Source organism: Aspergillus tanneri (assembly GCF_003426965.1).
Source record: "Aspergillus tanneri strain NIH1004 chromosome Unknown AapTan_1_pilon_pilon_pilon, whole genome shotgun sequence".
NCBI lineage: Eukaryota > Fungi > Ascomycota > Eurotiomycetes > Eurotiales > Aspergillaceae > Aspergillus > Aspergillus tanneri.
The window spans coordinates 820,849-846,865 of record NW_022984628.1 but is presented as its reverse complement, the minus strand read 5'-3'; the positions used below and the strand labels follow the sequence as shown (position 1 = coordinate 846,865).

Below are 26,017 nucleotides of genomic sequence, written 5' to 3'. Positions count from 1 at the left end.
TATACGCCATCCGTATTTTGCCCATCTCCTGAGCATGTACTTGATGAACCTTATACCCCTTGCATTAATCCCAGCCCGACCAGCCCGGCTTCTTCCAGGAGCCTGAAGAAAGAAATCCGGGACCACATAGAGAACAGCCATATATTTATTATATGATTGAGTGGAAGGTAACTCTAAACAACCGAACTGTGTCAAAGGACACAGAACAAGACCTGGTTGTAGCTCCCAGTTCGAAATGGGAGCAGATACAGGAAGATGCAGATAATGTTCTGCGTCGGAAAATACGCCGCAACCAACAGGTGAGATCAGATAATACTGCGGTCAAAGTATCTGTAAATGACCGTTCGCAATCTGACTTAAATAAGCGCTATAACGGCACTAACGTTGATTGGAAACCTATAGAAAAGCAGCTTTTGATGTGGGGAAATCTGTTTCGTCTTGGGAAGAAGCTCAGGCTCTATATATCCATAAATTATATTGAGGACACGGACCCCCTCTTTTTCGCGGAAGGGAGATAAGAGAGGAAAATCATTAGTGACCAAGAGAATGCTCACAGAACAAGATGTTCGGGTTAATGCTAAGCATGTTTCTAGGGTATCCTTAGTTTGGCGAGATGTGTATAAGACAATGCGTTGCCCTGGGCCACCATGTTGCCACAATGGACAGTGGTATTGGCAGGACCCTTTGGGGAAAAAGCACTACAGACTTACAACACTTTATATGAGGAGACTTGTCCAATATGTTAAAGAAGGAGGTATTTTAGAGACCCACGATAATCTTCCGGACGATGTCCGTGAAGATCTATATGCAGAGGAGGCACAGCGATAAAAAAAAGAAATAAAAAACAACAATCAACTAAGTGGATCTATGGGTCAACTAATTAATATTAATGTTCTCCCGGCACAGCCATCCCAATCTGTTACGCCTGTAACAGCGAGCACAGCAGCGCTTGTTTTAAGTACGACGTCCACCGAGTTTATTAATATTTCCGGACTCCTCGATGTAGCAGTGGATGAATATACTAACTGGCAACTGTCGCGGGTGAGCAGAGAGACCTACAGGGACAATATTATAAAGCACGTGATGTGGCTGAAAACTGTCTCGACCTTAAACAAATTCTGAGGGATTAAGACCCAGATTTCTTTATTAAGCAGGGTGTGACGATTGGTGTCGCGCGCCGGTTTATTAGCGATATTATTAACTGGGTTAAGTGGTGTGGACAGAACAAATAATAATAAGGCGCATCGAATTGTTGGCTAGGCTTTATACTGTTTATTAGATACTGTAAACTGCTCCATCAGAAATACATCATCATTCTAAGTATCGCTGAAAAGACGGTACACTATCTTGCAAAAGCGGCGTCACCCTCATATACTATTTAATTGTTTCTCAAACCCTGATGCCAAGATACGCTAAACTATATTAGGAATGATCAAGGAATAACTATATTCCGAGTAATTTACCTGTTACTGCTAGAACAGTAAAATAGTATGATGTCGTGTAAAATTTGCGTACAGGCTTGTACAGGTGATCTATGGGTGACTGGAAGCTTCTACTCTGACACGGCCCTAACCTGGAAAGAATGAAACGAGATCTATTCAGAATGGTATGACGACTCATATTCGGAACAACTAACTTAAGGGAAGAACTACCTACAGAGGTGGTGGCCGGGTTGAAGGTGTCAGATATTCGGCTAGTACCGAATAGGAAAGTAGATACTATTCTTAAAAATGCGCTTAACCGATTATTTCAGATTATATTAATCAATGTACTAGTCAATATGGTCATTCTTGTGATTGTTGCTATTGATTATTCTTCTTTTCTTTTCGCTTAGGTGTTGGGAGCCCTTTTTAACCCCTCTTCATCACCTGACTCTTGTCATCATTATTTGGTCACCATTTTATCTGACAGAAGGTGGTGTGCGGTCACGTGCTACAACATGACGAAGGGTTGGGGCTGGAAGGTCTGGTGACCGAGCCATGACATATGCAATTACCTTTCTTGACCTGTGACTGCCACTGCAACCCCGAAGAGATGTGGGAGCTTTCTAAATGGTCATTTTTCTCCCAGACATCGTAGTCAGCGTTAGGGTAGGTGGAGTTGCATTCCTTGGCCTTTTATTAGGAGGCCGTTCGGTAAGAATGTAATTCTGCTGCGACGCTTTGGCATTTAAGTCAATAATTACCTTATTTTATGGAAACGTCATCATAGGCATCGCATAGCGGAATTGTTCTGTAACAGGCCAGGTCCTGTGCTGTACTCTACGTCCTTAGCCGTATCTTTCATCTGATCTTGCGCTTACTCAGCGCCCCTGTTAAATAGCCATCTAGCCGGCCTGTCCTTCCGTACTCTAGCTAATCCACTCTGTTCTATGGGCCATGTACTGTTGTAGACGTGTAGACAGTGATTTCCTGTTGACCCCATACACGTTCGGTAGAAGATCTGTTAGCGGTAGGCGGAAGGGCGGTTGGTTAGTGTTTTAACTTGCAAGGATCTGGAATATCACACTCTGATTGGTCAAAGTATTTAGTGATAATCCACTCTTGATTTCTGTGTGCTATCATGCATGCGCGAATGCCCAACCTCTATGATATCATCACAATTAATCCCTATTTAAAGGGATAAATACGCTCGCTTCTTTATAGATTGGCCATCTTGTCTGCCTGTTTTCTGTTTTGACCGTGCCAGCAGGATTTTATTCACCAAACCACAAAAAGTGTATTTTACGTATCATATTCGCCATGTCAGCCAAAGTCTATGTCGGGTAAGTCCTCTTACCAATTAATATGGAATAACCTCTAGCTTATTTAATTTAAATACGAAGGAATCTCTCTTGGAATACAACCGATGAAACCTTACGGCAGGCATTTTCTGAATTTGGTCAAGTTCTTGACTCAGTAAGCTGAGTTCACTGATACACCCTGTGCTCTTTTATAAGGAACGCTGGGCGCTGAGTCAAGTTAGATAGTTATGCGTGATCGCGACACCGGTCGAAGTAAAGGATTTGGCTTCGTTACCTTTAGCAGTGGGAATGAGGCAGATGCAGCAATAGTTGGGCTCCATGAACAGGAGTAAGTATTTAATCCAATATTTAGAAATTAAGGCAGCTAATAGGGTCGTAATATCATAGGCTTGATGGTCGCCGTATTAGAGTTAACCTGGAGAAAGCCAGTGGTGGCTCCAGTGGTGGTTACGGTGGTGGTGGTGGTGGTTACGGTGGTGGTGGTGGTGGTTACGGTGGTGGTGGTGGTGGTTACGGTGGTGGTTACGGTGGTAATTACAGTGGTGACAGTGGTGGTGGTTACGGTGGTGGTTACGGTGGTAATTACAGTGGTGACAGTGGTGGTGGTTACAATGTTGGTGGTTACGGTGGTTACCGTGGTTACAGTGGTGGTGGTGGCTACTAGTACCTGCGACGGTTGCTTCCAGTGATGTGGAAGTTTTTAACATCTTGTAGTCCCTGGGAACAGCCAATTCATAAATAATACTCTCGAACAACTCGCTAAAGTAAACTCTCCTTCTGCTCCTACTGTAGACCAGCTGGTTCTAATAAGCAGAGCTGGGAGAATTGGACCAGTGAGCACGAAGCGGATAATATTTATTGGGGCGACCTAACGGAGTGTTCTGCCCGACAGCAACCTGACAATATATTAGTAAGCTCTTTGAGCACGTGACATTCAGAATTGTACCAAACTTAGTGGAGTCTCTGTCAAGTCTACCTTACACTATCGTCCATGATGCCTTTACGTCAACCCAGCATCAACATCGACATCAGTCGTCTTTGGAGGAGGTGTTAAACTTCTCGCAACCTTTCTTTTTACAGCATCAACAAAGCGAGACGGCAGCAACCCTCCTCAATACCCTTGTCAAGCATTATGGTCTGGAACAAACCACACAGAAAGGTTACAAACCTGCGGCGCTTATCCAGGCCACATTTGAACACGTTGCATCCAGGGATGCATTTTTAATGTTCTTTTTTACATACATCTACGGTCATCTATGTCCAGAAGCAGAATATCCAGATGGCACCGATCTCAGAGTCGCTTATCCTACTTCGATAATTTCCCTTGTTGGAGTTCAGATCAAAAGACTAAGTCAAGGTCGCATCGAAGAATTTGAGAGTATATTGTTAGAACTTCCTTCTTCCACGTATTCAGCAGTTTAATTTTAACACTAGAAAGACTGACTAACTGTAACGCTTTAGTTAGAGCTTGTCTGTAAGACACCCCAACCCACGCCCGCGGTTGTCCGGATACAAACATCTACACCTACCGGTACACCACAACGCCTATCTATTCTACGACGAAGTTGCCTTTTGCGTGATCGACATCGGTGTGTAGTTTCTGAAAATTATAGAAAAAAGCCAGAAAGCGTTTCGAGCAGGAAGGCGAGAATTCAAGGATGATATGAATGCTACTAAAGAACAATAAAAGGTTTAATTCCTGGAAGTTGCCCACATTCTGCCGCACAGTCTAACAACAGTTGCCTCTGGAGATGCGGACTGGTGCGTTGGCTTGGGATATTCTTTTTCTTTACTACATAATCCCTAGAGTGACTCAAAGAAGAATATACTCCGGATATTGGATATATTTAACCCTGGTGTTATTTATCTAATTAATGGACCAAAGATTAATAGCCCACTTAATGCCGTGACATTGACTCTTGACTATCATCGCTTGTTTGGTGAATTCCAGATATATTTCGAACCAACAGGCGTACCGTATCAGTATAGAATCGATTCGACGGAAAGAAGTCCTTTTCTGCGTGATCTGTTATTTCCAGTTACTCGCACACTGACCCTTAGCCCGAGCCGTACTATTATCCTCCTTATTCTCGACTTCTCGGTGTCCATCGTGCCATCGCAGTATATACATCTTAGCGGTGCAGGCGAATATATAGAGACTATTATTAGACATGGAGGAGGTTGACGTGAGACAGACGGTCAACGAATTTAGGACATTTAATAGCTTACATTCGGCGGATGGTTAAACACTTTAGCTGTATTCTAATTCTAATCTTATGTGCTTATTATTATGGTTCTTCTGTTCTTCTATTTATATCACGGATTCAGTGGGCTGTAGTTTGAACTCCAGCTTTTACTTCCCATCCCAAGTCGAAACTTCGGCTAGCAGTAATTGTAGAGTTGCTATATTTAAGTACTGCACCTACGCGCAGGGCATCTCTTTAACAGTCAGGCTGGTGTTTCGGAAATGCCCTCTTGCACTTTTCTCCCTTGCGCCCACAGTTTCGATACACCACTCAAGAAAGGAATCAAATCCTTGGTCAGGTTTGTCTTCATAAAATTGCCAATGCCGTCGAACAAAGGCCTTCAGCTCAGCAAAAACTCCTCGATCGGGTTCAAATCCGGTGAGTACGGAGGCAAATAAACCAATTTAACCCTTGATTCTGAGCATAATTGTTTTATTCTCTCGGAGTGGTGAAAGGAGGCATTGTCCATAACAAGGACAGATTTTGGCTCAGGCATTTTCCACAATGCTAAGAAGCTCCTGATAAAATCTTCAAAGACAAAGCATCGGTCGGTCCTTGGAAGATGCGAAGAGAATAATTCCATCTAAGTATATGCTGGGAGTATCTAATACTGCTAATCGCGATGGAACTTTGTCACCTGGGAGGGTGCTATGCCAAGAGGAGACCAGCCTGTTCTCCTGAATCCTATCCTTTTATCACATCCAGATTCATCCACATAGACAAGGTGGTATAAGCTAAAATCTGAAATAAAATAAAGATATTTATCACGCAAATCTGCATTCCGCTCTTTTGCTTTTTGCTTGGCTGTCTTTTTCGACCAACCATTATATTTAAGGGCACGGCTAATGCTGCAGGTTGTGACTTGTTCCTGGAACTATCCCATAGAAATATTGCCATTTCGTCAAGATATAAATGAGGTTTTTCAAGTAGGTGATCACAAAGAGCTTGAATCATAAGTGGCGTGAGACGTCGCGGTCTTCCGCCTTTATTTGAAGGCGCCTTGATACAACCAAACAAGCGCAAGTTTAAGCGATGCCTACCAATAGTACTCGGATGGCAGCCAGCAGCTTCAGCAATCTGTGAATTTGTAAGCTCATTGCTCATTAGCATATCCTGGATAAATTCCAGGGTTGACTGTGCTAGATTAGGTGCCATTGCGCAGTTATGATCGACAGGATCCGGGAGGATCTCCCGGCAGGGTGACAGGAATACATGGCGGGGTAAAAAATGTAGCGGCTGTATATCCGGTACAAGTAATATAAAACAGCTAGAAGTATGACAGTCATGTACAATATAATACCGGATCCACGAATCAGGAATATCTTAATGTAGTTTAGCTCATCTTGGCATTAGGGTTCGAAATACAATCGGAGAGTATAAGACTCTTGCGGCGGTTTTGCAATTTAGTGTATATTTATTCACTTGTTCAGCCCTGGCACGTAGTTTTCTACCGCATTCGTGAAAATTATAGGTACCTAAGCCTGTACCGTATTATTGTATACTGAAACCAAGGGGAAATGCTCACGGAGAAGCAAATAACTATCTCGGCGTTTCAGTTTACTTGGGAATATGGCTGCCATACATTGGGCCAACTTCACGTCGATCACTTGGGTGATGGAGACAGTGCTCACCCATGGCTCACCCGTAATATCCCTTGCGAATATAAAGATTGAAACGGTCGACTTCTAAGTCCTAAGTCCAGACTCCTTCGGTGATTATTGAATGCTAATAGAAAAATGGAACTCTCTCAGGCCTCAGATAAGGTAGAAAAAGTCACGTCTCTCCACCGAAGCGATACAACCTATACAATTGAAACACGCTATACACACATGCTTCTTGAGGATATTCCATGGTTCTACAATGTACTCGCTGGTGCTGCGCATTGGGCATTACTCGCTGGATACTTAGTAGTCCCTGGCACTTTTACTTCACTGCAGCGATCTCATTCTTTAAAGGAAGACTTGGAGAAGACAGAAGCTGGTCAGGTCATTCTCAATACCATTCAGAATCCTCCGTTGCTCGCGATTGCGTGCTTTTTCATGGTACTTGGTGCTGTGCTCATGGCCTGGCTTTCATGGGAGCGAAGAAGCAACTATATATGGCTTATTAACAAATTATTCGCGTAAGAGACACACCTTCGCAGAAAATTACAGCAATCACAGCTAATTATGTATTCTAAATAGTCCAACTTTTCTCAATGCGTTAGCTGGATTGATCACAACGCTCGTCAATGTCTATACTGCACGGGAGGGCGAGTGGTCAATCATGGCCGTTCTGACAACCATCGTCACGGGACTTTCTGTCTCCGGCTCCCTGGCGCTTCTCATCATCTACCAATTCGGGAAGCTTGAAAGTGTCAAGAAGGAACATGAAATGGAGATCAAGGCTGGCTTCCAGAGGGTCAGCCCAGGATTCCAAGGAAGCTCCTGACAGTATCCACCAATGTCTCGGCATGTAGGCAGGTGGCATTGGAAAGGACACTAGAGGCCGATGTACTAATAATGGCAGTAAATGCTAAACGCTCGGAAACTTTTTGATTTTTTTAGTGAGGGAAGGGGGTCAGTTCAACCGCTGCTTTCTGTCAGTTGTTTGTATCTTATCATGATTCGAATCACTTTAGTCCATATATGCACATTTTAGAAAGTCTGCACTCAATAGTTTCTATAGGTAGCCAATATAATGTTACACAGCTGAGCCATGTGTAAATCAGACGCAACGTGCCACAGTAGCATATGTCGATCAGGCCGTCATTTTTCCAGACTCTCGATTATTCAATACCGCTATGTCATGAGCAGGCAGCGCATGGGGAAGTTGCAATTTCCTAACTCCGCAGGTGGGCCTGCCGTACCTAAGTGGCACCGCAGCTGTTGTGAAGTAGCCGAGTGCGTTCCCAAATCGTTCCGCACCCTCTTAGTACCCTTAGAAAACAATGACCCTTAACAACTTTTGGAATCCAAAATCACTATTTTTTCGTATGCAAACCAGTTTTCATGTTGCAGCCCGTTTTATTTTACCATAAAGTAAAAGCCGCCAGTCCTTTTTACTTACACTAAGTTGCTCCAGTTCTGCACCCAGAATATTGCCCTATGACAGTGCTACTTTCTTTTTGATTAATAAATTTATACTCCAGTGTTGTCAATATTCTCTTTCTATCAAGATTCTGTCAAATAGCCTCTGGACAAGGCGGGCTCGCAGCAAATCTTAATGCAGTAATGTCCTAGGCATTCCTGAAAGTAGCATTTTACCATATTTCTAGGCTAGTATAATAGCGTGGAGTTTAGGTGAATAAGCACCAGCCCACCACAATGTCCTGAATAATTAAGAACATACATGTCATTTTGAGACTGACGGCTAGTCTTCGAAATTGAACAGTTGAATATTGTTACTTTCAAAATTATGGATACGCGATGTTGTATACCTATAGTTCCTACGATTAGACGAAAGGAAGCGCAAATACGTCGGCTATGCGGTTCTATATAGAAGTGTATGCATGTTTTCGCTACGTGAAAAAAGAGAAAAATAAGGCTTCTATAAAATGTAAAATATATCTTTTGTGGTGAGTAGTAGCTTTAAATCTGTGGAATTTTTGACCTGAGCTCTATACTGCGGAGAAGTATAATTAATTTCCAGCTGTTGATGCAGCATGCTATGTACACTCCGAGTAGTTTGTTCTATTGCTTGCGTCTTCCTTAGGCTTTGCTTCGATATTAGCAAGTTCTGTCTTCAGGAAGTTGTAGACGTCAAGCAACCTGCTTGATGGGACCATCACTTCGAGCCCTTCAACTTGGTACAAGAAGGATGTATCCTGCAAATGTTTATATAGATAATGGACAATGGTCATTCTCCGCCTTAAGTCGCGGCTTTTAAAAGCAGTTAATAGTTGAAGGAATTCAATTGCGTACTAAGGGACGCATAAGTAACTAGAGATTTATATTGTACATATAGGAAGATAGGGTACTCACATTGAGGTCTGGTTTTTGCAGCGGCTCCAACTCATCTCGAAATGAGAATTTCGTGGAATCGTTATTGTCTGTGTCGCTGTCGTAGAATATCTAACTCGGTAATGTTTGGCCCTTATTTAATCTCCCTGGTATGGTAATGGCATAGAAACTGCTTACCTTGACACAAAACTCATAAGTTCGCGCTACCATAATGTGAGCTTAAAGTTCCAGCTGGAAATTCGTGCAATGGAAAAATATTTTGACTAGGCTGGATTTAAAGAAGGATTATTTTTGGCACTGTAGTCTTTCTTTAAGGAAAAACCGATCCAGAGAGGTCTAACTGAGAGCTCAGCAGGTATTTAAGCACTTTGGAAATAGTAGAGTAAATAATTGTTGTGGAACCTTGGATTTGTGCCGGAGATTAACAGGTTTCACCAGCTTAGAACATGGCTTGTGATCATCGTCTTCGGATACAGAGGGTTCCGACCTCGCTAAATGCGGTGGGTAACATATGTACAGTGGGTTAGGCCTGCCGTACCCAGATGGGCCCGCGGCACGTCGTACCGGTCACTAACGTAATTGAGATGGATGCGTCCTCAAATAGCTCCGCAGGCTATTCTTATGAAATCAAGCATGCATTAGAGAGCGATGAATGAAATGACTAAAATCAGACTTACGGATCAGTATTATGTTTAGTCGACTCACTAGTATATAGTTTAACTGGTGACCCGACGTTCAGGCCAAGGCATTCATTTTCATCGTCATGGCCTCTAGCAGTAGGCAATGGAGGAGATAAAAGCTAACTTTTACTGCAGTAGGTTGGCGAATTGGAAGATTGTAGCTAGCTGATATGATGCCCCAGGATACAACTCTGTACAGATTTGCCAAAAGCTTACTCTTCTTGGCTTCAGTTCCCGAGTACCTCATGGAATTTGCCCTACTTTAATGTGTATAGCTATAGATAATTTTTACAAACCGCAACTGGATTAACTATTAGATCGAGCGAACTCCAATGCAAAGTAAATTCCTTAAGCTGCTTTGTCAAGCTAGAGAGTGATCAAGAGCTATAGCCCGGCCGCCTCATTCCACCAGATACTATGTATTAGAAGCGGCCCTATTGCCCTCTGCGTCTTCGTTTGCTTTATTTTCAAATGTCATGGCTTTAAAATATCCCTCCCGTGCCATTACCTCACAAACACTGTAAAATTTATCTGTTGGCTTCTTTACTTCAAATCCCTCTTCTAGACCTTCAATCATCCAGGACGTATTCTGGGTAGGCCCGACCATGTAAACGGCAATGGCTATTCTCTGTGCAAAACGGCGAGTTTTTAAAGCTACTAGTTTCTGTAAGAGTGCTTCTGCCAACTATAGGAAACATAAATCACTAAAAGTACAAGTATTAAAAGGTGAGACACTTACATCCATATCTGCCTGCTTTTCCATAGAATTGTCGGGTAAAGTCCGACAGGAACGTTTGTTTTGTAAATCATCACTGGGATTTGAAATCTGGTTCGAAAGGCGTTTAGTTTATGCTTATTCCTCGTTCATCTCAAATATATGTTCTTACCGGCAAACAAAGTTCGACGGTCCGCGCCATGAGGAGCAGTCACGATTTCTGTAGACAGTCAAAGAGAGGATATGAAATGCTCTTCAAAGCTAGAGGCTTGGCTTTAGTAGCCTTAGTTTTGAACTTAGCGGTGAAGTCTATAAAACCTGGACGCAGTGTTGGCAGGTTGAGGTGTGGACTTAAGTATTTAAGCTCAAGCTATTTAGATTAATTTTCATATTAAGTTATATTGTCTACCGCAGTTGTAAGATCGTGGTGGCTTTAGTTGGCTTGCCGTACCGAAATGGAGTCGCTACTAGCTTACGCTTATAGTGGGGATAGTATAGTGGGGACAGGGCCGGGAAAGTGCGGTCCCAAATGGGCTCGCAGGTAGCTTTTGTACTAAGCTAAATTTCTCCTATCCATCATAGCATCACGGTGAATCATAGATCAATGGGAGTTTGGCTGTGTCCTTAATAGGCTTAGACCATAATAGCAGAGTGAAATAGGTGGTTATCGTCTCCCTGCGTGCAGTTGCCGTACTGAAATGGGGTCGCAACCAGCTCGATCATTTAATGGAGAGGGACAGGGGAGTGCGACCCCAAATCGGCTCGCAGATCAGCGCTTACGCAGCAAAAGGATGCCGTTTTTTTTTTTTTTTTTTTTTTTTTGCACTTTTGAGAAGTTTTCACAAATATGGCTAGATATGGTATTCGGTTTCTTAGACTCGGAAGTTGATATCATTCTATAAGTAGTTGTACAACTCACATTAACTTAAGATCCGCCACATTACAAGTTTTTTATTCTGTCAACGAAATAAGATTTATCAAAATTCATAACAATGTCTCGACACTTTGCGACTCGCTTGACTTATCAGACTGTACGCGGGTATCAGGGGCAAGCACAACCCTACCAAGCTAGCCTCTTATATAACGAAGTAAAAGATATCCCAAAGAGAGTGATCGTATGTTGCCCATCAAAACACAGCCACTTTTAATACTAACAGTGATTTCCTCAACAGAAGCCATCGGTAGAATCCTCACAAGAGCTACTTCGCTCTCTATTGCAAGGCTATAACCCTACCTTCCAACGTCATCCCCTGGGAATGGAAGCAGAGGCTCTTATAAAATTAAGCCCACGGCAGCAGATGTGTTACTACGATGGCAAAATGTTTGGTGGATACCTTGTCTTGCTCTTAGACCGTATTCTTGCAGACTGCTGCCGGCCGGCGTTCACAGCCTACCTCAACACATCCTTCGCACACTCGGTTCCACCAGATGCTCCTATCCGCCTATGTGCAAGACCAGAGAAAGTGGAAGGGCGCAAAATCTACCTTACAGCATCTATCCAGATTCCTGGGAGTAAGGCGGGTGATATGGTTGACGCAATAAAAGCGGATGCGTTATTTGTGCGGCCCCGAAATTAACTACAGTACAAACAACCTGTGACTTCAGGAAAACTTGCCATAATCTGGCACATGCTTGGAGGAGGGATTTCGATTGATTTTGGTTGTCAGACCTTCTAATTAGATTTGTCATGTTACTCATAATTCATGGATACCCTATCACCCTAGGGCACCCTAGCTATTAACATCTACATAACAAAGGCTAGAAACCTGTGAAGAGTACTGTAGTTCGTCTAGAGATTTTTCGGTCAATTGGTATTGGGTAAGGACTCAAACTGAGCCCACAGAGAGATTGGTTCTGCATCTTCTTCCGAGAAATATTAAATCCGCCAGAGATGCTGATCACCTCCGGCAACGCATCCGCAGTTATTTCGATCTGTTGATCCGATTCTATGAGAGGGCTTCGACTTAGGGTTAGTTGGCTGGCAGAATCGTCAGGCGTAATAGGTTCGATGCTGCTCCGAAGCCTATTCAGAAAAGGCTCTTCAATAATACGGTCTTCTGGTGTCACCTCTTCGTCAGTACCATCGTTAAGAAGGCGATAGTTTATTCTCTGAGATCGTTGTGGCCGCTTGCGCGGTGATCCAGAGAAGTTGTCCATAGCTAACCTATGCGGAGACCGTACAGTCATGCTTCATGGCATTCTGGAACTGCTCCTCAAGATCCCATAATCCTTACAAACAAACTATGAGATTATGGACTGAACATCAAACGTTCTACAAAGTATCTGCCGCCATGCTAACCGACTCAAGGTATCAAAATGATTTGACTAATGTGCATACAGAAATGCTGGAACCATCAGAACTATCACCAATATAGTACCGTCGCCCTTTACTCCAAATGGCATTTCGTGTAGATCTATCAACGAAGATTGGGTTCCCTGGTGTGATTTGCAAGCAATGAGAGATAGGCAATTTGGCCACACGTCTTCACCAGGGGACTTCATTAGGGATTCACCACGCGAATTCGCCAGACGACTAAACCACAAGACATTATCACACCAGTTCGCCAGACAAATTCACCAGGCAATTCAACCGTATATCATTTCCACACCACGAAGCTGCTTGCAGAATAATATTCGATATTCGTACTCGCCGTGGAAGAGGCGGCGAATATCGTATCCGCCGCCAATATTCGACCGAATAATATCTGCCGAGGGGGATATTGTCAGCACCCTTACAAATACCACTTAATTCTGGTTTAAAATCGTTCTGCTAAGCACTATCAACATGTGGACTTTACACCAAATTCGTATACGCCATGTCACGACTGAGCAAGAAATCTTATTCTCTTAATCTAACGGTCCTATGTAAATGATTCTCAATCTGGCGGACCAACAACTAAAATAAACATAAAATACAACTGGAACAAACACTGGCTTATAATCGAAAAATACCAAATCCTTGTACCAAGCACTGACTAGCGGTAATCCACGGTTGACACAACGTTAACCCCCCTGACGATCACGCCAGGTACAATTAAACATGAGCCGTCACGGTCCAAGATGAGTGCCAAAGAATTGAGGCCATGTGTTCTCACAAGGATATCCACTTCTCAGCTTACTGCATCACGGCGAACTGGGCACCTTGACTTTGGTAGGTCCCCGTGAGGGGTCCCTTAGACAATTTGCAGTTATTGCTCGGATAAGGCATCTTGACGGCTATCTTGCAATCTTCGCTTTGCATCCTAGCACACAGGTCGATACATTCCGCCAAGGTACTCGTGGTATACTCTCCTATTGGCTGCGTCCCAGAACCCTGTGTAGCTATAACGGTGATGTTAGCTCTATTCATCTCTGCTGATATCGGGTATCCAACCATGGTCACAAAACACCTTCCAGTCCCTAGAACGTTGGCGGTGCGTCCCGCCACCTGTTACGGTCGTCAGTGAAACTATTCTGGTTTGGGGGTAGATAAGGTAGGGAGGGGGCTGATATACACGAAGGGGTTGTATTCTGATCGCCCGGGGGTGGATTCTGGCATTGCTGTAGATCTTCCTCGGCTTGTTCCAATCTGTCCTTGCACGTTTCCAGGTCCAGACCAGGGTAGGGGTCATCAATAATAAGACCGTCGTCAACCTTCTCCATGGCGAGGACCTTTGCCCTGTTGTTCGGCCTCGTACCATCCAATGTCGCGATATAGCATTTACCACTTCTTGTCCAGGAGACAACCTTGTTCACCTGATTTACGATAAGCTGAGCGCAGTCATCCGGATGATTAAAGGTTCCAGGCTCGGCAGACACCGACCCAAAGTGCTGATGTCTGCAGACGTATCTAAACCTTTGCCCATTGATATCTATATCAGCCGGAGGCGAGGTAGCCTCACAAATGTCGGTCCAAGATTGTGCAGGGGTCGCCAGAGTACTAGAAAATAAGGGTAAAAAAGCAAGAAGTAAAGAAACCTTCATTTTAAGAAATTTTAAAGTAGTTCGATAGATAAAATTAGATGTTGTAAGATTAGTCAGGGGCGGCGGGGCAGGGGAGAAAGGGATTTGTTCGCGTTCTTTTCCTGGTGGAAAAGGAAGAAGAGAAGTTACGATTGCTCTTTTATATAGCCGACTAAGGCAAAAAAAAAAAAAAAAATATACAGGGCAGTGAGGTCCGGTGGACTACTTGCCACACGTGAACTCCTAACTCCCCTCTCTCTACCCTGGTTGCAGCTCAAGGCATATTCCGAGTGCATGGTTGTCAACTGCAACATAAACTCCAAATCCACGGATTCTCTCCTTACAGAGACGTCATAGTTAGCCGTCACTAAAAAAACTGTTTTACTAGCTGCCCTCTTCGTCTAACAAGGGCATATTCTGAACGGCGTACACAAGAATTTCGCCAGCGGTTATCACTAAGGGGAGCCGAGGATCCATAATTCCATCCTTGCCGTAATAATAATTGGTTGTATGCACCATGTTGGAGTACCTATAATAGTATCGAGAGTCCGGCGGTAGCTGAATGTGGATATCCGCATCCTCCATGGAAGACGAAACCGTGTACTGAGCCTATTATTGAGTAATTGTGAGGTAATAGAATCCCATCACTGCAACATCTGTAGTTGCTCTTGTCCGGTTTAAGAAAACCCGACTCTTAACGGAGTGTCCAGAACGGGGTGCCCGATAATGCAAATCAAGTTGACGACAACACTCCATGCTGGTCAGTTCAAGGACATAGTGTGTCAGTCACACTGCATTAGGGCGAGACACATCATTTCTGCATTATTGGGGGATATATCACACAGGCAGGATACTCGTCCGCATGCAGCACACAGGCAGGATACTTGTCCACCCGCATGCAGCAAGTAATAGTCTTCCGGTACCCGGACAGACCATGCAGTTCAACTGTACTGGTAAGCGTTATACTAGGCTAATACCTCTGTATATTACTAATTTTCTTTTCTTTTTTTTTTTTTTTTTTTTTTTCCATTTTTGCTTTGTACGGTACCTCTGCTTGGAGGATCACCAAATGTGATGAACTTGGGTTGTACTTTGTCATAGGCGGTGTCGGATGATAATTTTGTGGACTTAATAGCGATAGTATAAGCGATTACCACATAAGATATTAAAAAACAAAAGTAGATAATAAAAAAGCCACAATATTAATAGTTCATCCAGTCGAAAATCCTAGCACAACCTAAGCCATATTCTCCACATAACTTTGTGATGACCTCGTCACTGTTAGGGATCTACCATATTCGGGGGCGCCACTATTTGCACAGGTCAAAATTCTGCCTGCACAGGTCACTAACCCGATTAGGAAACATCTATTTGCACAGGTCAAGACTATACTACATTGGGATGTATCATGTGACCCACAACCTTTGTTCGCGAGGCACAATTCTCTTCAATTCAGGGGCTCGGGCGAGCTGACTATCTAGGTGGGTGACTAAGGGGCGCCACTATTTGCACAGGTCAAAATTCTGCCTGCACAGGTCACTAACCCGATTAGGAAACATATATTTGCACAGGTCAAGACTATACTATATTGGGACGTATCATGTGACCCACAACCTTGAAGGCATTATAGTATTAATGGAAATGCTTTTTATTCGATTCTCTATATAAAAGCGCAACATAGCATGACGCAATTATTAGACATTAATATACCAATTCAGAATACAGTTTGACCAGCCAATCAGAATGCAGATATCAAAATTCCACTAACACCCATGTTAAATCCCCAGATCGTCTGCCCGCTTGCCCCCTCCCTCTACCTGTCCCCGAGGCACCGCTTGGGGCATTGCTTGAGGCAGTGAACAAGGCATCGCCGGAGATATTCCTTGCCTTGATGCTTCATTCAATGCTTCAAGCAGTGCCTTATTTAATGCCTCAACTGGTGCCTTGTTTGCTGCTTCTTCAGGTCTTGCCTCCACAGATATAGCCGCTGCTGCAATTGCTTTGAGTGCCTCACCTTTCTAAGCAATCCGTACCTCCCGGTCCACTCGCTCATATAATGACAATCCTCGCTTGTTTAAACGGCCGCCGATATAAGTGGATCCATTACTAGAAGTCGAGGATCTAGTGGCTCTATTGAATAGCCTGTAATCCACCACTGGCGATGAAAGTGGTCCATATTTAATGGCCTCTGGGCATCGACATATTCCTGAATGATATGAATGCATGGAATTCCAAGTGTTACCTGTACTGATTTAGTACAAGGCTTAATTAGCCTCTTGCCAGGGCCTTTCGGAAGGTAGTCCTTATAGATTTTCTGAACTTTAAAGAGTGCAAATTGGGATATTTTAAACTTAACATCCCGATAAAGAGGCATATCAAGAGATATAGGCCATCTGATCTTGTTCTCTGCAATCTGCCTCTCTATCTCTGCATCTCTATCAAGCACTGTTCGTTCAAGAGACTGTGTCACTGTTAAAAGGTCTCCTATTGAGGTGTTTAGATCCCTTTTAATATTATGATGCGCGCCTTCGTTTCGAGATGTTGCTGTATTTCCAAAATGAGTATAGGAATTGGTATACTGTATTGCCAACAGTTTTGCAAATTACCATTAAGGCTAAGCCTCTAGCCCAAATAATCTAGGTTTATTCACATTAACTAGACAAATCGCCGGCCGGCGCCGCCATAAGCAGTCATAACTTCCATTAAAAGTAAAAAAAAAAGTAAAAGGCTCTCTAAAATCAGAGAATTCGCTTAGTAGCCTTAGCTTTGATTTTATCTCTGACTCTATAAAAAATGGGCACAGTGTTGGCCGGCTGATGGAAATTACCCAGAATAGAGTCCTTTCAGTAATAATGTGACAAGATTAGGGTTCTCGGCTTATGCTACAGCAAAGTCTAACCGTGGACTTACCCTACCCAGATGGGTTCGCAATGTGCCCTAGGCCCATCTGGTAAACGTCTGCGGCAGGTACTTTAGTGCTTCTCCTGTCATCACCAAACGGGCACGCAGATTAAATGCCGTCTTATAACCTGCAATAATGTAAATATCCCTCCCACAACATCATGAAGATAAATGTTCAAACTGTTATCCAGTTCTTTCTTCCTTTTCTTCATTTTTTTTTTTCCCGGATCGATGTTTTTATTTCGCCGCAGTAAATTAAGATTTGCCTCATAACCGGAATGAACTGCAACGCAGGAGAAAGACAGTGGTCCTATAAATTCTTTGATAGTTGTACTGACATCGGGACATGTATGTAGTATATACGGGCTTATACCAAATGCTAATTTAAAATATAGGTGTGTGCGCGAGTTTTCTACCGTGCTGGCTGTTTGGGAAGACCTTATCTCGGCTAAATGACCCCGAAGGAGATGATGATAATTACTGTCATGGATGCAATGGAAACGTATGCCTTTGTTCTATTAATTTTTATATACAGTTAACTAATGCAAGTTTTAGTGCTGTCTACTCGTATGTCTTGGTTCCTGCTGCTTACACTGGGTGCTATTGGCGAGAAAGCGGCGCATAATACGCGAGCGACTTCATATAGTAGGTTCAGAATGCGGAGATTGTCTCGGTTCCTTTTGTTGTCCTTGTTGTGTTTTGATCCAGCAGGAGAGAGAGGTTCAGAAATACCAAGAACAAATAAAGAATGAGGGTTATCAATTCAATGAATACATGATGTACCGATAGTTATGAATGCTGAATATCACCTGAAGTCTGCTGTGTCGACCAAATTATGCAAATAAAATGGGCTGTTATGCTACTAATTTCCGTTAGGAGAAGAGAACGTGGTATGATGCATTGATTCTTCTATATAACTATCCTTAGACGAAGAGATGCAGAGCCCAAAACAACTGTGCAATCTTCCAATTTGAAGTAATATATGGTATGTCATCAAATGTGACTAATGCCTAGCCTAGTAGCCCTAATAAAGGAAAGGCTATTATCCTGCTGTAAGACCGTTATTCCCGACAAGTGTACAACTTGATATTACATAGTTTGAGTGCAAATATTGATCAAACACTACTACTTTTCATCAACCATAGGATCAGCTGGTGGGACATCTTGTAAAGCAGTAGGGTAGGAGATCTTTATCTTCCTCATTCAACAAATGCTTTTTCGGTGCTGGAATCTCCATAGTATTATCCTCACGGATATAGAGATCTAAGATTTAACGGGAAAATCCGGAACTCTTCCCGAAAGATTGCTAGAAGGCCAAGTTTCATGGTGTGTTATGATAAGCCTAACCAACGGCTTGCAGTACCCAAATGGATCTGCAAGATGCCCCAGGCCTAAGTACTAAATACATGGCATAAGCAGGTGCTTCCTCCCACCTTATTACTAAATGGGTTCGCAGGTCATATGTGCAATAGTAGGATAGTGTTAAGTTCAAAATCCCAGAAGGCTAGCATAGAGGAGAACAGAATAAATAGCAGGACAAATGACAAAACTTCTAAACGCTCTTAAAACGATGTAAAGTTCCTGCCAGAAAATAAATTACATTTACCATATATATACAAAGCTCCACTCATATTTATCCACTGCTACCTTCGCGCCTTGCACAATGCATTTTAAGAGCCTAACTTTGAGTGTCCTCCTCCTGTTTACCAGTGTCTGTTCTGCAGACATAACTGCGAGTTTAAGTCGCAAGCGTGGCAGCGCCATGGAAGCCCGTGAGAACTTTGGTTATCGATCTGTTGCTTACTTTGTAAATTGGGTCAGTGTTCTGTTTGCATATGATCACACTCCAGTTTTCACGACTGATTATCATTAAGGCAATTTATGGTCGCAACCATAACCCGCAGGACCTTCCTGTGGACAGGCTCACACACGTTCTATACGCATTTGCCAATATCGACAATGGAACAGGGGAGGTATATCTTTCGGACACCTACGCGGATATAGAAAAGCATTATCCGGACGACTCCTGGTCAGAGCCCGGAAATAATTGTATGGATGTATAAAGCAGCTGTATCTGTTGAAGAAGAAGAACCGTAACCTTAAAGTGCTCCTTTCCATTGGGGATGGACCTATTCATCGAATTTTGCAGCACCAGCAAGTACAGATGCTGGCCGAAAAAATTTGCACAAACAGCTGTGAAGTTACTAGGCGACTTGGGCTTTGATGGGTTAGATATTGATTGGGAGGTATGGAATACCTTCTCCCTGGAAATAGCTTGTGCTAACGAGAATAACCTATAGTATCCGGCAAATGATCAGCAAGCTGCAGATTTTGTTCTCCTCCTAAGGGAAGTGAGGAATGTAATTTTTTTTTTTTTTTTTCTTTTGGTTCTAGAATTTATCCTTAAGCTTACAAACATCTGATCAGGAACTTAATTGTTACAGCTCTACACACGCAGGAGGAAAGAGGTTTCTTCTTACCACGGCATCTCCGGCAGGTACTTTTTCTATTTCTTTTTTTTTTTTCTTTTCCCCCTTAACACTTCATATATCTAACAGGCCCTGACGCATTGATTTTCTAGGCCCAAAGAATATCAACGCCTTGCATATCAAGGATATGGATCAGCAACTGGACTTCTGGAATCTCATGGCGTATGACTACGCAGGGAGTTTCTCAACCATCACAGGTCACCAGTCCAATGTGTATAATAGCATATCCAACCCCGGTCAACCTCTTTTAATACCAACCAAGCAGTTGATAGCTACCTTGCAGCTGGAGTCGCCGCTGATAAGATTGTTCTTGGCATTCCCCTTTATGGCCGGTCATTTACCGGCACTGACGGGATTGGTAGTCCATTTAGCGATGTTGGCCATGGCAGCTGGCAGAATGGAGTGTGGGATTACAAAGCCCTCCCGCAGCCAGGTTCCAAAGAGCATGTGACGACAGATATCATTGCGAGCTACAGCTATGATCCAGCCATGAGGACATTGATCACATATGACAACCCACAGGTGGTACTGATGAAAGGGGAATATGTGAAAGCCAAAGGCCTGGGAGGTGCAATGTGGTGGGAAAGCAGTTCGGATAAGACGGGCAGTAATAGTTTAATTACCACGGTGTGTTTCTCCTGCCTGAGTCTTTTGCAGCGGAATCTTTCTAACAATGGTATTAGTTTGTCAGTGCTGTCGGGGGCGAAAACTTTTGAACAAAATAAGAACCAGTTGGAGTACCCTGCTTCGCAATATGATAATCTGCGTGGAGGAATGCAAGAGAAGGAGTAGTATATTATATGGGTTAAAGAAAGGCACTAGACCATCTAGTGCGGAGATTTGCATACCCATGTTTATATTGATTCCGGGTAGTGATTGTCACAGATATGTCTGTATTGGCCTAAGCCATATAAACGCTAGATAGCTGCCAATATATTTGTGTATTGCTACTACATTAATGCAATAGTTATCTCGAAACTGTCTCGAAAAATTGTTGGCGCTAGCAATAATCCGGCAAATCCATTTAACGCCTACTTCGGCTCGCTATTTATTGGTGTAGATAAGTTGAGCTTCATCCCTGCCCTAATTGCAACAGAGGTAGAGAATTTCCAAAAACTGAGTGGAGAAGCTGTTCCTTAACGGGTCCATGGATAAGTTTGGAATTGTACGATAAGGTGAGTATCAGAAAGAAACCTGATTGCTTTAGATCTTCCGTTATTTTGCACGATGACACTCCCAGAGACGTAGACATAGATCAGTGATATTAGTAAGTATTACTATTACAGTCTATATATAAAATGCGGTTTGCTGTACAGCATTTTTCTGATTTCAGAAATCCGGAGTATTCTGCCCTGTAATGTTCAGCCCAAGCTTTGACAGTCCTCAGCACTGCGGATTTTCCTATCTTTATTAAAATAATCTCCCGCAAGAAGAATCGTTTCAAGCCTTCGTAAGATTAAAAAGAATATTGTCTATCCTGGTCTGTTAAACCCTTCATCTTCAATTCGGTTTCCTGAATAATTAGGGTCTTAAAGTTGTCAAGCAACCCTTTGTAGCATTCCTCTAGAATCTGTAGCCCGTCCCATTCATCAAGGAGATCCCAACTAAGCCAGAGGACATCTCACCGAGGACTGAGGTAGAACGAACCCTTCGCGATTGTCGAGTGCTTAATAAATGCGTATTCTTTCAATGTATGCTCACGAGATTCACGACAAATCCTAAGAGCCAGAGGAGGGGGACACATCTCCAACAGCAGTTTGCCTTCGCTGTTCAAATCTCTCATAGAAAAGTCAGTTCGCAGAAGCGCAGCCTATGAGCTGGCAGGACGTAAATAATATAAGTCTGGGCATAATGTGTCACCAGAATAGCTGAAGTCTATCGCCGCTTCGATTACTCGTGCTTCGGGCCATGTGTATTCCCAAATCATTAAGCGTATCTCTACCGGGAGTACTGGAAAGAACCAAATATGCTGTTGGCCCTTTACTAACTTATCCAGTGGTACATTACCCTGGAGGGATGTCGCACCGCTGTGTGAGTTAAATCTAAAGCCTTCTATATGGTTTTCCAGCCATGGAGACAGATGGTAATCCCGCCCATATTGTTTATTTGGTACCGGTGATTCCCGGTTGTTTCCAGATACTGTTGCTATGTCTATATCAGCCGTGCAAGTTGATCATATAGTTAGCTCCTGTTCCCACAAATAATTGCTTCGTCCACATACAAAGATCCTGCATCGTACTATCGTACAAGCTGTTTGGTTGATAATTATAGAAAAATTGGTGGGTGAATAATTGTAGTTTATCGATATTGCTTGTGGTGCCGCAAAGTCGTGTAATCTTCCGAATAGACGTAATTTATATCGACATTTAGAATTATCCTAATATAGATAGTAAATAGATAGATTAACACAGAGATTATTATATTCCCTATTTCAATGCTGTTGGTGGTTGTAGAGCTTCAAATTCTGTTGATTGCGGCGAAACTGCGTCACTTAGTCGTGTGCGTCACTCCGCCGTGGATTACGTTATAATGACAGGATTCCTTCAAGAGAGTTAACTTTTTGGTGACGCGTGCGCTATGTAATTTTAATATATAATAGGTGAATTTGTTGCTGCATGAGAGTGTAATGTTGCAACTAACTATTAAAAGTAGGTAAATATGACATGGCCGACTGCAAATAGCAAAGCTGCAATGAAGGCAAAGGTATAAGAGGCACCACCTGGAAGCCTTTACAAACCAGCCAGCTATTTCCTAAGTTTAAGCATCGATCGCATTGTTTTTCTATGACACGGGGCTATTTCTTTCACATTTCTGAAGCCAGGTTGGTACCAAGTACCAACAGAGTGAGTTATTACAAATATAGATTTATTAATGAGCTTGCTGCTTACTACAGAGTAGCCACGAAGACGCAAAGATGCCATTCTACAGTTACATCTGCGATCGAGGAAAGGATGGTACTGATCCAATGTCCTATTACCGTTATGTCGCCGCAACCCCAAATCGAGAAATTGCAGACAACTTATACCGGGGTATTTCAGGAGAATTTGTCTTCATCTTCACTCGGGCGAAATTTCGTGTCTTTGAATCGTCTGAGCCCGCAGATGTGGACATATCAATCTGATACACGCGAGAATATCGTGAATCTAATTAGAGATATCAACGAAGGCAAAAATGCTTCACAGAAAGAATATCTAAAGGAAGTACGTGGGAAGATCATTATTACCAAGCTGCCCTGGGACACACAGAGCAACCAATATGCATTGCCACTCGTCCCAGACTGTGGCCTCGCAGATCACATTAGCAAAAGGACCTTTCTTATCCGCAATAAGCATACGCCAAATCAGTTTTGGTTTAATCAATCAAATGCCGTGGTACTATCAAACGACAGACGCTCAAGATTCCGCATTGAGCTAGCGGACACAAAAAACAGCATAAAGAATCCTGTGATGCTAGGGTTAGATTCAGTCAAATTAAGCGTGGTTCGAGGCAATGGTAGTATCGAACCTGTTCGCGTGAAGGAAAATGGAGTACTGGAAATCCACGGTCGGGGAAAAGATACCTTTCTGTTTGGTCTGCTGCACGGGGGTTTCCACGTTGATCATGTGCATAGTATCGTCGACGGGAGTCAGAAGACTGCTAGCGCCCCGATAATGATCGGGAATGGGGATAAGCTTCAAGATTCTGGCGATGTATGGGAGTTAGTCTAAATTCCTTCAATATGTCATTTGTTAGGTCTGGATATATGGTTTTGATTTTCTAAGTTGCCTTGATATAGGTTTTCCCCTACCATGTTAGGTTTTCCCATATCTTTTATGTGAATGCAAAGGTGGACTCGCAAGTAAGAATAATGAGTTATAGTTGCAAAAATACTAAGGGTAGTTAGTGATACTACTGTACTCTGTACACGAAGCGTGGCATTACCTGAATGGCATATAATGGCTGCGGGGACATAGAAACCATATTTATGCATCCGACCAACTTCCTATGCTGTCTATGGACATGCCAGGTCTCCAGTCGATAGTCTCGGGCTTGTATCTATCTATAAACTATATTTGTCTATGGAATGTATCTATCTGCCTCTGGACAGGTATGATGGGTAAGAAGAAATTAGATGCTTTTGTTAGTCCAGTTTACAGTATTAACATATGTTAGCGTAACCCGTAACAAGAACTTCGATGCATGCGTCAGTTCAGGTAACTTTATCTAGATATGCTGGCCTAGAACCCAGAAGAGGTATACAATGTGACACGTTTGCTACTATATCTCGGCATGTCAAAGATGTCATATCAAAGTCATAGACTTGTTATGGAGCCGATACTTCCGTAGTAATCAAACTTCCTTAATAACAGTGTGTCTATAGTTAACCTTCCCTGTACATTGTAAACTCAAAAATAGTGTTTAATTCTTATAGATCTGTTCCCTCCTCAATTTATGCATAAAGCCTACCCCGTCTCAATGGTCCACAGGTTCGGCATTCGGCTACGGGCAATCTTAACGTAATCTAGAACTAACTTGCTGTTTTAAATACACGGAATTCCAAGGATCTTGATATCATGACTGTCGACCAAAGTGGGCTAATATATTACCCTTTATTCAGTATTCGCTCGGTCCGACTTTATTCCGCTTTTTTATCCTTTTTATTCAATTCTCCCAGATAGATTCAGATAGAGACCTTAGAGACCTTATCCTCCTCAATGAAGATCCATATTCTTATATAATCGGTGATACTAGCTTATACGCGTATTTAGCTGACCGACAATAACATATACACATCGCATGTACCTGGTCGAGGGGAAGGCGATGAAAGCCACATTGACTTTCTTAAGCAGTCTTAAGCAGCCCAAGGTAATGAAAGTCCGCAGTTGCCGAACTAGGCCAACTAGCAAAAATCAGTATGTTGTCAATGATTCATTAAATACTACACAAAATTCTACAAGCAGAAAATCGAGAATGCTGAGAACCTTTACAAAATTCTGATTATCTTAGTATAATCTAAAACCTATTAGCATCCACTTATAGTACATTACTGTCATGACCTTAATTAGATTGGCATTTATCGTATCTAGAAGGCTATTTAACAAAGGTTTTAAGCACAGAGAGAAGAAAAAGGAGGAGCGAGAGGGACTTAGGTGTTAACTCAGGTGTTTGTGCGACGAAGTACACAAGTTTTATTGTATAATGCCACTAACCTATTCGGGAAATAGGTTTTGGTACAGGGTTAAGTATATGTCGTCACAGTTACACCCTGAGGATCCTGATGTAAATATGATGCGGGCACATAGCATGCAGATTACTCGGGAGTTAGTAAGGTAAATAAGTGCTTACCCCAGAGAGAAGATAAATATCACTGTCCCCTATTATTCGACCGCTCATTTTCTTCTTCGGCTTTAAACAAAGCCGGTACAAAAATTTTTTAATCCTTACCCTTAGTAACAGTGCCCTTTACTATGCAGTTAATGCACCTTGTTTTAATAGCTGCTGCTCTGGCACCAACTGCTTTCTCTAGAAAATGCACAGATGGCCTTCTGTATTGTGGACATACCCTGAAAACAGTTGGTATTAGACAACCCAGCATAATTTTATATCCCCCAGAACATTTGCTCTAGCTAACACTCCCCTTATTAAGGAAATCAATACCATGATATAATTAAAGAAAGCCTTCTCCGCGAGGGGTATGATCACCATAATCCACATAATATCGCGAACTCCTTCTTCAAGTGCGATCACAGATATCATGATGATATTATGTTTATCGAGCTCTGCGACTATTGTAAGTATACAGGAGTAGGCATAGATGATAAGTGTTATTCCTATTGGTATGTAAGAAACCTATCAAGAGAAATATACTGTCTATGCTAATAATATAAACTAGACTCCAGGGGTTATACAAGTATCACAATGGCTAAGTTATAGGGAGAAGTTGAAATATGTGTCTGTTGTATGCGGGAGACCCTGTTATGGGTTTTTGCCCCAGTGTTCTGGGTTTTTTCCCATTTCCTTCTGCAAATGCAAGGGTAGCTCCATTCTTATTTTATTGCTTTTAACTGGGTTTGTGTACAACGTTATTGCATTAATATTCTAGTTTTTCTTAGTAACGTAGTACTTCTCCATACAGGATGTGCCTCTATGTATGGCTTGATATAGCAATTTCACCTAGGTAATTCGTATTTATTGAATTGATAAATTCACCATTTCCTTCGCTCTAGTTTAATAGCAGAGAACTAGATATACTTTGATAAACGTACCGAATAGTATGTTTACTGTTATATGCATTGCCCTCGTTAAAATAGCATACAACATGATAACCAGAAACAATACTGTATAGATTATCACTCCATGATTTATGTACTGGGGCAACTT

At 42.6% G+C, this 26,017-nt stretch overlaps 7 protein-coding genes across 7 annotated transcripts; 5 read left to right on the top strand and 2 right to left on the bottom strand.

The window, feature by feature from the left end:
• Positions 1–2,970: 2,970 nt before the first annotated feature.
• On the top strand, positions 2,971–3,407 carry ATNIH1004_002319 (RNA recognition motif domain-containing protein; the record flags this gene model as incomplete). The annotated part of the gene is made up of 2 exons (XM_033567014.1): positions 2,971–3,071; positions 3,131–3,407. 2 exons carry the CDS (start codon positions 2,971–2,973, stop codon positions 3,405–3,407), a joined length of 378 nt encoding a protein of 125 aa, XP_033429009.1.
• Positions 3,408–6,725: 3,318 nt separating this feature from the next.
• ATNIH1004_002318 (uncharacterized protein) lies at positions 6,726–7,419 on the top strand (the record flags this gene model as incomplete). Its single annotated transcript, XM_033567013.1, has 2 exons — positions 6,726–7,111; positions 7,173–7,419. 2 exons carry the CDS (start codon positions 6,726–6,728, stop codon positions 7,417–7,419), a joined length of 633 nt encoding a protein of 210 aa, XP_033429008.1.
• Positions 7,420–11,317: 3,898 nt separating this feature from the next.
• ATNIH1004_002317 (hotdog fold domain-containing protein) lies at positions 11,318–11,902 on the top strand (the record flags this gene model as incomplete). The annotated part of the gene is made up of 2 exons (XM_033567012.1): positions 11,318–11,440; positions 11,498–11,902. The coding sequence occupies 2 exons, from the start codon at positions 11,318–11,320 to the stop codon at positions 11,900–11,902; spliced, it is 528 nt and encodes a 175-aa protein (XP_033429007.1).
• A 181-nt stretch (positions 11,903–12,083) lies between these two features.
• Positions 12,084–12,482, bottom strand: ATNIH1004_002316 (uncharacterized protein; the record flags this gene model as incomplete). The annotated part of the gene is made up of 1 exon (XM_033567011.1): positions 12,084–12,482. The coding sequence occupies one exon, from the start codon at positions 12,480–12,482 to the stop codon at positions 12,084–12,086; it is 399 nt and encodes a 132-aa protein (XP_033429006.1).
• A 958-nt stretch (positions 12,483–13,440) lies between these two features.
• Positions 13,441–13,967, bottom strand: ATNIH1004_002315 (uncharacterized protein; the record flags this gene model as incomplete). Its single annotated transcript, XM_033567010.1, has 3 exons — positions 13,441–13,646; positions 13,699–13,752; positions 13,820–13,967. 3 exons carry the CDS (start codon positions 13,965–13,967, stop codon positions 13,441–13,443), a joined length of 408 nt encoding a protein of 135 aa, XP_033429005.1.
• Positions 13,968–18,831: 4,864 nt separating this feature from the next.
• On the top strand, positions 18,832–20,373 carry ATNIH1004_002314 (glycoside hydrolase family 18 protein; the record flags this gene model as incomplete). Its single annotated transcript, XM_033567009.1, has 5 exons — positions 18,832–18,975; positions 19,043–19,217; positions 19,750–19,854; positions 19,923–20,284; positions 20,341–20,373. The coding sequence occupies 5 exons, from the start codon at positions 18,832–18,834 to the stop codon at positions 20,371–20,373; spliced, it is 819 nt and encodes a 272-aa protein (XP_033429004.1).
• A 2,265-nt stretch (positions 20,374–22,638) lies between these two features.
• Positions 22,639–23,364, top strand: ATNIH1004_002313 (uncharacterized protein; the record flags this gene model as incomplete). The annotated part of the gene is made up of 1 exon (XM_033567008.1): positions 22,639–23,364. The coding sequence occupies one exon, from the start codon at positions 22,639–22,641 to the stop codon at positions 23,362–23,364; it is 726 nt and encodes a 241-aa protein (XP_033429003.1).
• Positions 23,365–26,017: the final 2,653 nt, after the last annotated feature.